Source organism: Cnephaeus nilssonii (genome assembly GCF_951640355.1).
Source record: "Cnephaeus nilssonii genome assembly, chromosome: 12".
NCBI classification, from domain to species: Eukaryota; Metazoa; Chordata; class Mammalia; order Chiroptera; family Vespertilionidae; genus Cnephaeus; species Cnephaeus nilssonii.
In genome coordinates, this window is record NC_137083.1 from 81,176,595 (window position 1) to 81,191,415 (window position 14,821).

At 61.7% G+C, this 14,821-nt stretch overlaps 1 protein-coding gene across 1 annotated transcript in view; it reads right to left on the minus strand.

Moving 5' to 3' along the window:
• The window catches only part of PTPRN2 (protein tyrosine phosphatase receptor type N2), a gene marked incomplete at both ends in the record, with an annotated part of 459,743 nt that overhangs the window by 95,451 nt on the left and 349,471 nt on the right, over positions 1-14,821 (minus strand). Inside the window, one exon of the mRNA XM_079785821.1 lies at positions 3,371-3,589. Coding sequence (XP_079641947.1) covers positions 3,371-3,589 — 219 coding nt within the window. The remainder of the gene's footprint in view (positions 1-3,370; positions 3,590-14,821) is intronic.

Below are 14,821 nucleotides of genomic sequence, written 5' to 3' on the forward strand. Positions count from 1 at the left end.
TCCTTCCAGACAAAGCCAGGGCTGTGAGGGAAGCCTGGGTCCTAGGTGCCAGAGGGAAGCCGGTGCCGGCAGCTGGGGGATGGAAGGCCTACTCTTGCACGAATTTCATGCTTTGGGCCTCTAGTCTATCCATACTAATAAAAGAGAAATACACAAATTGACCGTCACTTTGTGACACCCACCAGCCAATCAGGAGTGAGTATGCAAATTAACCCAACAAAGATGGCGGCAGCCCTGCCCCCCAGCCACTCTAGGCCTCTGGGCAGCATGCATGCAGGTTTGAAGTGGCTGGGCAGGGCGGGGCGGGATGCCTGCTATGAGAGAGAGGGCGGGGAGGGGCGGGACGGAGGGAGCTACAGGAGGGGCACTGCAGCTGGAGCAAAGACTGAAGGCAGCGCCAGAGCGAAGGCCTGGGTCCCGGGTGCCGGAGGAAAACCAGTGCCAGCAGCCAGGGGAAGGAAAGCCTACTGCATGAATCTTTGTGCAACGGCCTCTAGTCCTATATAATAAAAGGCTAATATGCAAATAGACCAAATGGTGGAACAACTGGTTGCTATGATGTGCACTGACCACCAGGGGGCAGACGCTCAATGCAGGAGCTGCCCCCTGGTGGTCAGTGCACTCCCATATGGGAGCACTGCTCAGCCAGAAGCTGGGCTCACGGCTGGCAAGTGCAGCGGTGGCGGCAGGAGCCTCTCCTGCCTTCATAGCAGCACTAAGGACCCCTTGGCAGATGCCCAACTGCTGGCTTAGGGTGCAGGCTGGGATGAGGGACCTCCCCACCCCCAGTGCATGAATGTCGTGCACCGGGCCTCTAGTACATAATAAAAGGCTAATATGCAAATTGACTGAATGGTGGAACAACTGGTCACTATGACATGCATTGACCACCAGGGGGCAGATGCTCAACACAGGAGCTGCCCCCTGGTGGTCAGTGCGCTCCCAAAGGGGGAGCGCCACTCAGGCAGAAGCCAGGCTCATGGCTGGCGAGCACAATGGCGGTGATGGCAGCACTAAGGATGTCTGACTCTTAAGCCATCAGTCGGACATCCCCTGAGGGCTCCTGGACTGTGAGAGGGCACAGACCGGGCTTAGGGACCCCCCCTCTCCAGTGCACAAATTTCGTGCACTGGGTCTCTAGTTTCATATAAAGGACTTGAGCATCTGTGGATATTGGTGTTGGGGGTGGGACTGGAACCAATCCCCTGTAGGTACTGAAGGACGACTGAAGTTTTGGGGGAGTCAAAAGTTATATGTGGATTTTTTTACAGCATTGGTGCCCCAACTCCTGTGTTGTTTGGGGTTGACCATACACTATGTGAGTTCTTAATACATGACTCGGGTAAGTTTAGAGCTGAAATCATGAAATCTGTAGCCTCATTTGCTGATCCTGCTCTGCCAAGCAACCAAAACAGCATCACAGCCCAACCCTGGCCTCTGCTCCAGTAAACAGTCCACGTCGCTGGGGGACCTCACGTTCTATCAGGGTGGTTCCCTGAAAGCGATTTTGTAGCAATTTCAACCCTCAGCCACCAGAAACACCTTTACAATAACTTCATCTCTAAATTTTCCTAGATCGCATTTCTAAAGGAAAGAAAAATTTTATTAATCTGGATTGAAGAAAGGCACACATTTCATTTATTGTCTGTTCTTATTAAACAAACCAGGCTCATTATAGAATCAATATCAACTTAACCACCCTGCCCCCGAGAAGAGCGGAAAGGTCACTCCGAGAAATTCAAACACTTCTCCTGCTGGAAGGGCCTGATTTTAATCACAGATACTATTAATTAGGGCTGTCACTGGGACAATTTTTTTTAATGATCACAAACTCAGTTCTAAGTATGCATTTTCAGCCTGCATTTTGGTCAAAATTAGCCTTTTCTGCATGCGAGTCCAAGCTTTCCATTCTATCAATATTTTATATTTGAATTTCAAAGTGTATCAAAGGACGCCAGGCTCTCTAATGGCTGCCCGCACGCTCTCCCACGGAAGAGCGCCGTGTGATCATTTATTTATGTCCGAGCAGGAGGCCCGGAGGAGCTGTGTCCTCCACGGATGCTCTGCCTCCACAGACGCTCTGGTAAGTTCTCAGTGGTTTATGTGACATCTTTTGCCAGGCTCCTTCAAACGTGATTTTTCTTTTGCTTTCAAGCAGAGCTGCACGGGCGACGGGAGCGCCCCACCCACACACCCGAGTCACCATTCCATTCTAAGACAGAGGTGACCAGGCTGTGACCCCTCCAGAAAAATAGAGGGTTCTCCATTCAGACAGCACCAAGAGTCTTGAAACGGGAAAAAGCCACCTCCTGGCCTCATCAGCCTAGAAATTTTATGGCTCCAGCCGCTCTGCACTGGGAGGGGCCCAGGCACTCAGAGGGGCTCGGAGGGCCTTGAAGGGCGGGGGTTGGGAGCGTTTCCCACGTGACTCTGATGACAGGAGAATAATAACTAACACACAGGGCTGTGAAGTAGGTCGTGTTGTTTATAAGGCTTGTTACACGTCATAGTCATGTGATTAGAGAAAACGCAGGCTCGTCCAATGGGAGAAAATCTTTGCCAAGTATATCCTGATTAGACGTTTAAATGATGATTCAGTACATTACTGTCCCAAGTGGGGAATACACTTGGAGTGAAATGATATTTTATGTTAAAAGAAATCAGATGCCCTAACTTGTCTATATTCTGGGCTTGCACTGCTGCTCAGCCGGGAGGCTCAGTTCCTCACAGGACATGACTGAGTGTGGCCGTGGACACGATACGGTTTCTGGAATGTCTGTGAACTTGTGTAGGTCCGTTCGGTCTGCACCTGCCTTCCTCGCGTCCTCACTGGCGTCCGATGTGCCCGCATCCCCAGCACACACTGCAGACGGTCCCCATGAAGACAGTGTCGCTTACTTGCCTTTTTCACCGTTAGACCCCACTTTATCCAAATCAGAGCAGAGGTGCCGATGGGACAGGGCAAGGATCTTTTCATACACAACACCCAGGAAGTCCGTGACGTGGGGGACATCTTCAAACACCCACACAACCAATCTATCTGGCAATTCTGACATTTCCCATTAACAGAGGCCGAATGGAGAAAGGTACCAGATGAACCATGTCTCATGTATTGTGCTTTTTTCCACGTTTCTAATGAGCATCCCACTTTCCCGGCTAACGCGAGACTCTCCAAGAACAAGCGTGCATGAATGCAGAGCGTGACAGCCGAGGTCGAGGTATTTACCAAAATGCTAAGAAGTGTCAGACTGTCCTCAGAGAGGCGACTAGGAATGAGAACTGCGGGGGGGGGTGGGGGGGTGAGTGAGCCATGTGTGTGACCTGTCTGTTCACAGAGGAGGGGCAGCGCTGGGCGGGCAGGGGCCGTTACCTGGTAGGCTGCGGTGGCGTCGGGGCCCGGGTCGCCCGCCAGGCCCCAGAGCTTCTCCCTGAGCCGGCGGTGAGAGTCGTGGCGCAGGCAGTAGATGACCCCCGAGGCCAGCAGGACGCCCAGGATGGCAGCAGTGGACAGCAGCGTGAGCACCAGGAACTTAGCCGGGTCCTCCGGCTCCGGCTCCGCGGGGCGAGGGGGGAGCTCGAGCTTGCTTTTCTGTGGAGCAGGAGAGAAGCCTGTTAGTCCCTAAGGAAGCGCCCCAAACACCTCCCTTTCCGCCCAGCTTCAAAGGTAAACCAGGAGGGGACGCCCCTCACAGCGTGGCCGGATGGCTGCGGGGTGCTGGGGGGCGGTCAGAGCCGGCTTGTGCCTTCTGGGGGCCATTTTTCAGATTTAACAAAACACAGTATTGGGTGCCTGGAGTACATCAGGACGCCCCTTCTTTTGAACAGGTGGTTGGGGATACAGCCTCCCAGAGTGCACCCCGCTTGTTGGGGTGGAAGGACAATGCAGGCCGTCGCCCCCCTGACCCAGCCGGCAGCCTGCTGTCTGGGGAGCAGCGCCGAAGTGGGGGGTCTGCGCCTGCAGCCAGCGGCCTGGCCTGGGGTCCTGGGGCTGTGCTGGGGGTCCTGGACCTGGCCGGCCTCCAGGCGCCTCCTGGTGCCGCCCACACTGTCTCCGCAGGCTGCCCAGGGGCGGGGCGCGGGCCTTTGGGGACCCTGGCCAGGAGCTCACGGCGGCCGGGCCTCCCCGTGGCTCTGGGGTCGTGGCCCGTGGGCGGGTGTTCCAGGAGCCCCCTCCCCCTGGCCGCCACGGGGGGGGGGGGGGCTGCCGGTACCGGCCCTGGACGGGGACGCGCCCTGAGGCTCCGGGCAGGTCAGGGGTGAGGACCGGGGACCGGGCTCGGTGAGAGCTGAAGGCCATCCAGCTCGCACTGTTTTCGGGGGCGGGGGGGTCCTTTCCGTATATTCCACTGGTCTCCACGCAGACCCGGCCTGGCGCCCCTCAACAGCAGCGCCAGGAGGCGCCACAGGGAGCCGGGGGGACGCCCGCCCCTCCCGGGAGCTGCAGGGGACAGTCGGCCACCCTCACCCCCGGGAACCACAGGCATCGCCCGGAGCCGGCGCCTGTTCCTGCTCCTCGGCGAGCGAGTCCGGCTCCGGCTCCGGCTCCGGCTCCGGCTCCGGCGCGGCCGGTCCATCCCCTAACCCGCGCCCGCTCGGCCGGGAGCCGCTCCTGCGTTAGCCTCCGCGGCCTCCGCTGCGGGTTAGCCGCGCCGGGACAGTCAATGAAAACGCGGTTAAACGAGAAGAGACGCCGGTTCTCTGGCCCGGAAGCGGCGGAGGACGGGCTCCGGGCGGCGGGAGGGGCTGCGGCTGGTCCCCGCAGCCGCCTCTGGAGGAGGGAGCGCGGGAGGAGACCTTCCCCATCCGCCCGCGCCAGCCGCGCGCTGCGGCCAGAATAAGTCCGTGGGGCCCACCCCGAAGGCCCCTGCCCGCCCCCCCCCGGACGCCCCCACTCCTCGAGGAGCCGGCTCTGGGGTCGTGGCCCGTGGGCGGGGGACCCAGGAGCTCCCTCCCCGTGGCCGCCACTGGCGCTCGGGCGCTCGGGCCGGGGGCTGCCGGTACCGGCCCTGGACGGGGACGCGCCCGGAGGCTCCGGGCAGGTCGGGGTGAGGACCGGGGCCGGGCCGGGCTCGGGTGGGACCTTACCGCCCCAGGAGCGCCGTCCGAATGGCACCGGTTCCCGCCCTCGCAGCCCCGGGGGGACGGGCCGGGCAGAGCCGAATCGCAACAAAGGAGGCGCGTGGCCGGCGAGGGGGCGCCGTGTTCCCCACCCACCGCGTCCCTGCGCAGGCGACCGGGGGTCCCCGCCGGTGCCCCTGGGGTCCCGCCCAGGCGTCGGAGGACCCGCGCGCCGAGCCGCGGGCTGCGCCGGGAACGAGGACTCCCCGAACCTTCCCGCCCCGCGACGCGAGGTGCCCAGGCGCGACGAGGGGACGGGACGTGCGGGCAGATGAGCCGCTGTGCACCGGCCCACGCGGGGACCGAGGCCGGAGCCTGGCCTGGCGCGGGGCGGCCGGCTCCCCGTGGGAGGGCACAGGCGCCGTTCCCGTCCCTCGGCCCCGTGAGCCGCCGTGAGCGCGGGAGCCTCCGGCGGGCGCCCGGGCCTCGTCGTGGGAAGCCGCCGTCACCGCGGCCGCGCTGCGCGGGGCGAGCGGAGAGCTCACGGGCCGCCGCCCGCCAGGAGCGCCTGGAGTTTGCTCAAAGGCCACAGCAAAACGTCAGGAAGAGCGACGGCTCCAGAGCCCAGGGCGCTCCCGCCGCCCTCCGCGCCCCGGCCCCCGCTGCCTGTGCCTGCGCTGTCCGGGAGAGACAGGGTGACCGTGGGCCCCGGCTGGGCGGGAGCCCCCTTACCCACAGCGGCCCACCAGCAAAGAGCCCCTCCCCACCGGGCCGGGGTGGCCAGGCTGGGACTTTGGACACGGGTCTCCGTGGGGCCAGTTGGTGAGGGACAGCAGGGGCCTGCGGGTCCCACCTGTCTGACCCCGGCCTGGCTGGGGACCTTCTGTTGCACTGGGTGGTCTGCGGACAACTCAGGGGGGACCCGAAGAGTTACCCCGGTTTCCCCCAATGGTTCCAACGTCCTACCTAGCGCTGTGCCCAGGCGCAGGAGGGGAGTACTGTGGGCTGCAAGTCAGGTCTTAAGAACCCCGGAAGGAACAGACATTTACAGAAATTCGGTTTTTTAATTAAAGAGTGTGAATCCCTCCTTGGCCTAGTGATTGAGTTTCAATAACTTTCCGATTATTTATTTCTTTTCGTGGAGTTAAAAAAACAACAACAACACTTCAAACTCCTACTAACCAGGAGCTTGAGGAGAAAGAAATGAGTCTGCTAACAGGTCACTGAGATTGACCCACACTCCTGTCCAGGTGTGATGGGGGGGGGGGGCAGGCCCCCTCATGGGCCCCTGTTCCCCAAGGCTGAGCTACTTGGAAGGCAGGTGCTCCCTGCAATCTCGCCCTGTGCTGAGCCCTGCAGAGCGCCCACAACTAATTAGAGGCATCTTGCCAGTCTTGACTTGAAATTGAAAGAAAATAATGTTTAAATATTTATGACTTTGACATTTACAGTCGGGCGTCTTTTAAAAGTGGAGCGGCTCCTGTACAGAGGCAGCTGCTTCACTGGGGGTTTGGAGCAGGGTCAGGAGGGAGGAGCAAGACCCGAGGAGAAGGGCACGGCCCACGGGGAGCACGGTCTGGGGGCCCTGGGCGGAGGAGACACGCAGACCAGCACTGATGCTAAGGTTCAGGTGCAGGAAAAGTATAGCGTCTAAAAGAATCGGGAATAATTAAGTCAACTTTACATCAGAGGCACAATCTGCTTACTTCTCCCACTTGACCATCTCCCGCTGCAGCTCCTTGAATTCAGAATATAAAGTACTGCAAAAGCTGTGATTCAAATAGATGTGACCGGAGAGACCATTTGAGCAGTAGCTCTTAAAGATTGGGATCTACAGATACTGTCCTGACCTAGTTAAACTATTTTGATTTGTGCTCAGAAGCAAAGGTACAGGAGCTTCCCTCACATTATCTTCTGAGCAATTTATGGCAACATATCTTCAAAAAATAGTTTTAGCTATCCATGTGGTAAGTTTAAAAGAAAAGAAGCGAGACAAAAAAAAAGAGCATTTTATATCCAAACTTGGCTGTGAGAACCGAGGGAGCCACATAAATAGGAAACTTTATGGTAACAAATATTTGTCGACAGGTAGCAAAATGTAGCATTTCCCCAAGGCTGTGGTAACCAGCTAACAAGAGCAGTTTATATCTAAGTAACTGACTTCAGTTCTGAAACACACTTGTACAGAAACACATGGACACAAGCATTCAGTTTCATTAACATTGAACTTCTACTATCATAGAATGTTCCTTTTGCTTCATTTCTAAGGAATCTGCTTTGCAAACCCAGCCTTAGTCTGTCCTCTGCACTGGCGCTTTTCTGTCACTCGAAGCCCACTGCCCTTGAAAATTTAGAAATTCGTTTTAGAACCTGCTCATGAGTTGCTATAACAAATCTGTTTTTGGTTTCCCAGATGAATCATCTTAGAATTATTTGGGAATTTCATGCTAAATTTACAAAAACACATTTACTAAAATATAGTAACTATTACTTTAAAGCTAATAAAAATTTTTAAAGTTATCAACTTAAAAATATGGGAGGGGGTTGTCTTAAAATATTTTAAAAGTATTTTTAAAGCTGTTAACTGAACTATTTTTAATTTGGAATTTGCCACAGAATTCTAATAAATGAGAGAAGCCAGGCAGAAATAATCATGTATTAATTCTCTGCATTACAGAATCTTTCCAGAAGCTATTATCAGCGAGAGGCACTGCGGCTGGAGTCAGGGTGGGAGAGCCCTTTGTGCGGCTGAAAGCTATTGTTCCCTGCGGATGAAATTGTACTTGCTAATCTGCCATTCAAGTATCAAAAAGAAAAAGCCTATCTGGGCCGAAGAAAAGACTCGGAGGAATCATTATTCTTACAAACAAACTTTAATGAAATAGGTGGGTGCACTGTTTAACGGCCGTTACTGAGGCTCTTCCCCAGGCGGAGGGAGGCACAAAGGTAAACACAGGAGAGATAGTCACTGTCCACGGGCCTCTGCGACCTCGGGGGCGGTGTGAGGGGTTTACCTTAGAAGGGGACGCTCCCCCGTGTGGACTGGCTTTTAGAGGAGCTGAATAAACATCAAATGGTCTCTGGGAGACTCGGGGCGACCGGCTGAGAAGAGCCCTAAGTGGAGGGCCCAGAGAAGACCGCCCAGTCCTCGGTGCGGGGCGCCCGGCTCCGAGGCCTGCGCCCCTGGTCTCGGAGGAGTCCTCTCGCAGCCACCGAAGCTGCCCAGGATTGGGGTTCTCTATTCCGGTCTTGCCGAGGCCACCACGGGTCCTAAAGAGTCGCCTGCCTGCGCCCCCGCGGGCGCTGCTGGGACTCGGGGCGCGGCCGGGCGGAGCGCAGGGCCCCTGAGGCTCACCCCACCCGCCACCGGCGCCGGCTCCCCCGCCTCCCAGTCCCGCCCAGGACTTGCTCAGGGCCCCGCAGAGGTCTGAGGGCAGACCGCGGGCTGGCACAAAGGGGCGAAGGGCTGGGAGCGGGGCATTCTCGGCAGCGAGGGGTTCCGAGGCCCCAGCCCCTCCCCGCGGGACAAAGCCCCAGCCGGGCCTCCCCGCCACGAAGCAGCCGGCCCAGGGCGCGGGTCCACGACCCCAACACGCCCCGTTCCCCCAGGACGCCCGCAGCTGCACACGCAGCGGCCTGGCTCCCGCCCTTCCCAGCGGGGCCACCCCTTCCCCAGAGCCGGGTGGGGCACGTCCCGAGCACACGAAGCTCGGCTGCACACCCGTCACCTCCCGGCTCGAGTCTAAATCCGGGGAAGGCTGGCTCGGGAAGGCCGGCAGCTCTGCCCTTGACCCCGGGCGGAGGAGGCTCCCAGCGAGTGGGGACCGCTGTCCGAGGACTTAGCGACGGAACGCGAGTGGGAGGACCAGGGGGGCAGCGGCTGGAGCGAGGCCCGGGAGGGAGCGGGAGTCCTCCTCGCCCTCGGGGTGAGCGTGGGGGGTGAGTGGGCACAGGGACTGTGACAGCGCCCCCCCCCCCCCCCCCCAGCGTCCAGCGTGGAGGCCGTCAGCTCGGCGCTCCGATGACTGAAAAGGGCGGGAGACGCTCTCTGACAGCCGATTCTGCCCAGGATTCCGCCGGATTTGGGTCCGCGGGACCAGGCTCTCTACCTGGGCGCGGGCCACAGCCAGGGCCACAGGAAGGAAGCGGTCCCTCCTCCAAACAGCTCAGCGCCAGGCGGAAGTTTCTCTTTCTAGCGCGGCCCTCACCTGGTTCTGTTTGGGGGAGGGGAGGGGAGGGGAGGGGAGGGCCCTCCAGACATCTCTCCCCCAGCGGGGTGCGGGGTGGGGTGGGGGGCTCGGGCGGCAAGCTCACTCTCCCACCCGCTGCCCCTGGAGCTCTTCCTGCGCGGCCGCCCCGTGTCTTCCAAGTGGGACCCCAGGGCACCAAGCCCAGCCCAGTCGAGTCAGGGGGGCAAAGAGAACCCCAAAATGGTCTGGGGGGCAATGCCTGCAGGAGGCTCCTCTCCATCCTGGCTCCTCACCCTGTCCTCGCCCTCCCCCGACCTTCCCCCCACCCCCACGGCCTGAAGTGCCCCAGTGGCTGAGGAAAGAAGTCTGGGGGCAACGTCCTCAGCCTAATCCGCTGTCTCCGGGGGGCGCTGGGGCTCGCGCAGCTCTCACCCCCTCAACCTGTGCGCCCAATAAGAGCTGCCACCCACGGGACCACCGTGCATGCCCACCCAGACCACAGTGGAATGACCTCCGACGCACACCTCCCTCCCCTGCCAGCCAGAGCCGCTGACAGGCAGCCCGCCGCGAGTGGGAGTCAGCCCTGAACTGGGCTCTGACGCCCAGGCCGCCCCCCCCCCCCACCCCCATGGGCACCCTCCACCCTTCCAGGCTCCGCTTCTTCGCCCAGCCGCCTAGGAGCCCCGCGATGCCCTCGGTGGGTCCCTCCCCCCTTCCTCCCTCCCGCTACCACCCAGCCCTTCTCCCTTCTCTCTGCAGCCCACTGGTGCCCGCGCCTGGGCTGGGCGCTCCTGGTTACCTGCAGCGGGGCCGGTGCCCGGCGCCCAGGCCGGAGGAGGGTGGGGTGTGCTTCGGGCCGAGCGGCCTCGGGGGCGCGGTGGCCGCGGGAGGCGGCAGTGCCATCGCCAAGGCCAGCTCAGTCCCAGCGCTGAGCCAGAGGTGCGCGAGCCGTCCGGCCTCTGACCACAAACTTCTCGGGAGGCCGGGAGACAAAGGTGCCGCGCGCGGAGGCTCCGGCAGCGGCGGGGGCGGCGGCGGCTCCGAGCCCGCGGGCGCCGGCAGCTCCGCTCGGCTCGTAGCTGGCGCGCTCCGCCCAGGCCTGGCCGCGGGGTGAGGAGCGGGGGGCGGGGGCGCGGAAAGGACCGACGCAGGTCTGGGCGCGGGACAGTCCCCGCAGGGCCACAGGCCGCCCGCAGCTCCATCCAGCACGGCCGCCGCCGCGCCCCGCCTTATATCCTGCCCGGCGCGCACCCGGCCGACGGCGGCGCGGCTCGCGGCCCAGCCACCGGTTGCTATAGAGATACCCCCCCCCCCACGTGTTGCTGACAGCAATTGGCTAAGGGGCCGTGGCTCTCGGTACACCCTCTCCCGCCCGAGACTATGAATGGACATGGGCCGTGTCAGTCATTTGTACAGCTCGCTGTGGGGCCTTCGCCTTTTCTTTCTTTCCATCCTTTCTCCCTTCCGTCGTTCGAGTCGCACTTCATTCTGGGCGAGTTCAGGGTGGCGCCAAGGGGAGAGGGGCCTGGGCGAACGGCCTCACCCCACGCGCCCTGCTGTGACCTCCGCTGCGGGAGGGGTGGGGGCGTCGCAACCCTTTGCCCGAGAAGAGCCCGCCGCAAACCGCTCCTTGGAGTTGGGTTCCCACTTGGCCGCGGCGGCCCTCGGCTCCCCTTCCCAAGGCGGCAGAAGCAGCCAGGACGCAGCGCGTACACGCCCCCTGTGTCCGCGACCCGCCGTGAATCCACTCAAGTTTTCAAGTCTCACTTGCGCGCACAAAGCGCCTGCCGTCGCGGGAACTGCTGAGGACCTCGCCACCACTCGGTCCAGGCGAACTGCGGCGCACAGCCCCAAACGCCCGACAGAGGCGACGGTGAAGACGGAGGACGGAGCTGTGTCCGAGCCTCCTCGGGTCGCTGGCCCCGCGGGCGGAGGAACAGAATGGGGGACGGGGCCACGCTTTTCGTCTTCGAACCTCCCCGAGCTCCCTGCGCCCCGCGCGGTCCGGGCCGCGAGTCCTTCGGGCGGGGCGCAAGGCCGAGCCGGAGTCTCGGGACGGCCTGGCCGGTCGACCCGCGATTGGTGTCCCGCGGCGTGTTGGCCCTGAGGTCGCGCTCCCGTCCCCCCCCCCCCCCCCCCGTCTTTTCCCCCACACTCTCCCTCCCCAAACCCTAGAGCCCGGTTCAGCCGCAGGTTCGGGCACCCCCGGTGCGCGGCACCCCCGCCGAGCAGTGGAGAGTGAGAGCTGAGCCAACATCTGTGCGCACAATGCGCCCTGCGCGGCCCACAGCTGCAGGAACAAGGGAAGAAAGGAAGGCGCGGGGCCTCATCACACGCAGATGACAGTCTGCACAGGCCTCTTTAGTTTCTCCCTTTCTGGAAACCCTGGCGCCCTCCTCCCACCCCCCTCCCCACCGCCGCCCCATTGTTCCCGCGCTCCGGACAGCTGGAGGCAGTGGCCCCTCCTAACCTGTCGCCCCTCGGGCCCCACCCCCCGGCGGTCCCGCCGGCTCGGCCCCTCCAGGGCAAACCCCCAGTCCCACCCCGACGCCCCCGCCAGCCGGACTGGGCGGAGCTTGCACCGCTCCCCTCCCCCCTTCCTTCCACTCGCCGCTGCCCCGGACCTGCCGCGGCGTCTCTCCTGGAAGCCGAGGCCCTGGAACTCCGGTTCGGGCTGGGGCGGGGGTAGGGGGGCAGGTCGCGCACGGACGCGTGTGAGTGCCTGCCAAGTGCTCGCCGAGTCCACGCGCCCTGAGGACAGGTTCCTCGCCAAGACCTAGGCCGAGGTCCACTTGTGGTTGGTGTGGACGGGCCAGGCCTCCCAGCCCAGCTCCTGGACCTGGTGGGCCCGAGCTCGCGGGGCAGGAGGCCTGCTGGTCGCTTTGCTCGGCTTTGAGAAGCGCGAGGGGGAAAGTGTCCGGGGAGGTCCAAGTGGGGGTCTGCGGCGTCCTTGGGGTCCTCACCCTGGAGCACCTGCCCCACACCCAGGAGGTGGGAGAAAGGAAGGCCCAGGCTCCCTGCGCCCTGCACCAGGACAGGGCCTGTCGACCCTGCAAACCTGCTCGGGGCGCGGCGCCGCGGTCTCCCCTCCTCCCACGGGCTGGGCCTCCTCAGAGGGTCCCGGATTCCCACCCAGTGCCCACGCCAGCGCTGCCTCCGGACGCTCTGAGGGACCTCCTCGGGCAAAGACTCGAGTGGCAGTGGTTCCTGCCCCTCCCTGCCACCCTCCTCGCCCTGGAGTACCCTGGGTGGGGAAGGAGGAGAGGGGTAGTGGCGCGCAGGCAGGGGGTACAGAGGGGGAGGGACCGGCCCGGAGCCCCCGCAGGGCGAAGAGGGAGGAAGGCGGAGGGAGGAGGCAAGGAGGGAGGGAGGCCGCCCTCAGCCTCGTTGGTAACCGGCCTCTCCTTAGCAACGGCCTGCGCCAGTGCTCCCGCCTGTGTGCTTATGTGCGTGTGCGCGCGCGCGCGCGCCTGTGTGTGTGTGTGTGTGTGTGTGTGTGTGTGTGTGTGCGCGCGCGAGTGGAGTGCCTGGTTCGCCAGCGGTGGGTGGGTCCTGTGCGCCCCAGTCCTGGGAGGGGTCACAGAACTCAGGAGGAGGGGAAGGCCCTGCCAAGACAGGAGGACCGGCCTCTGAGAGGCGAGGGCTGCCTTAGGTGTGGGGACACCCGGCTGGACACAAGGCGGGGTCAGGGGTGGGGCGGCCCTGGCCCTGCGCTGGGCCCTTGGAGCAGGCGGCTTGCTGTGGGCCCACCTGCAGGGCCGCGGGGACCTGGGACGTCAGGGCGTGGTGGGGGGGTCTTTACCACCATCCAGCCTCCGGTGGTGGGGAGGCCGCTGCAGCCTCGTCCTCCGCATAGCCCCTCTAGGCAAACGTGGGGTCCGGACAGGGGCGGGCAGGGCAGGCTGCGCTGCTCCTGGGGTGCAGGGGCCAGCGCTGCTGAGCTCCCATCCACTTTGGGGAGTGCCCTGCCTGGCTCTCTCCTGTGGAAGGGAACCGGCCGAGCGCCTTACCTGTAGCTGGTGCCGGAGCCTGCAGGTGGCAGGGCCAGGCCCCAAGATGCCACCATGGCCACCTCCCTGCTGGCACGCCCACCGTGTGCGTGACCCCCTTTCTTACCTCCACCACTAGGAGCCACTGCCACGTGTGAGCGCCTACTCAGCCGGCAGGGGCAGGCCCCAGGGCGTCCATGTTGCCTGTGGCTGTCTGCGTGGTCAGCCTCTCAGACACCAAGGCGGTGTGGACCCCACGTGGCCACCCTGACTCTACGCCAGGCTGAGGAGGACCTGGCCCTTGCCGGGGGTCCCGGGGAGACCCAGAGAACGCTGGGCACAGACCGGGCGTGTAGCCCCAGCTGGACAGACTGTTCTGCTTTCCCTACAGGCGTGACTTGGAAATAAGCAAATAAATAAAAAGGTGACTTTTGTTTAGCTAATTTCTCAGCTGCCCCAAGGCTTTCTCATTCCCAGCGCCAAAGCCCACATCCCTGACCAACTCCAAACCACCGGCCTCGCTGCCTTCCTAGTGTTGGCAGGAAGGATGGGGAGGGAGGTGACACCATCTAAGTTTGTTTGGTCACTTTAAACAGTTCCGTGGGTGTGAGCCTCTTCTCTGTAAGTGGGAAAGGCCATCTTGCCGGGAGCCTGGGGGCAGCGCATGTGTATTCTCTGTGGGGGTGTTTTTCCTGCTCCCTCCCTCCCTCCCCTCCATTCTGCCCACCTCCGCCTGGCTGTTTGACCCAAGCTTTACCACAGGATTGCCAGGGAGCCATTAAAAGAACGTATTTGTAGGTGCTGATCCATTTAACTTACGGTTTCAGACACTGAGAAACCCACCCACCAGATTTGCATTCTATTTCCCTTTATTTTTAAAAATATGTTTTTATTGATTTTAGAGCGAGAGGCAGGGAGAGGGAGAGAGAGACATTGACTAGTTGCCTCCTTGACCAGATTGGAACTGACCTGGTGGCCTTTCCGTGCACAGGCTACGCCCAGCCAGTGGTGCCACACTGGCCAGGCCCATCTCCTTTATTTTAACACTAGAGGCCCGCCCAGCACACGAATTCATGTATGGGTGGGCCCCTCTGGGTGAGCCCTGCGGCTGGCATGCTCCTGAGGGGAGTGGCCTGCAGGATCGGGCTGAAACCTGCTCTCCAACATCCCCTGAGGGGTTCCGGATTTCGAGAGGGAGCAGGCCAGGCCAAGGGATCCCACCGGTGCACAACCGGGCCAAGGAGGGACTCGGGAGGTTGGCCAGCTGGGGAGGGACCTCGGGAGGGCTCCAGGGCGTGTCCGACCCATCTTACTCAGTTCCAATCGGCTGGACCCCAGCAGCAAGCTAACCTACCGGTTGGAGCGTCTGCCCCCTGGTGGTCAGTGCATGTCATAGTGAGCGGTTGAGCAGCCTTAGCATATCATTAGCATATTAGGCCTTGATTGGTTGAACAGTCGACCAGTCATCGGATGACCGGACACTTAGCATATTGGGCTTTTATTATATAGGATAGGATCCTTTCTTATTTCCAGGGCAGGAAAGAATGTTCTCTATCTTTTCATTCTTGAAAATACTTCAGAAAA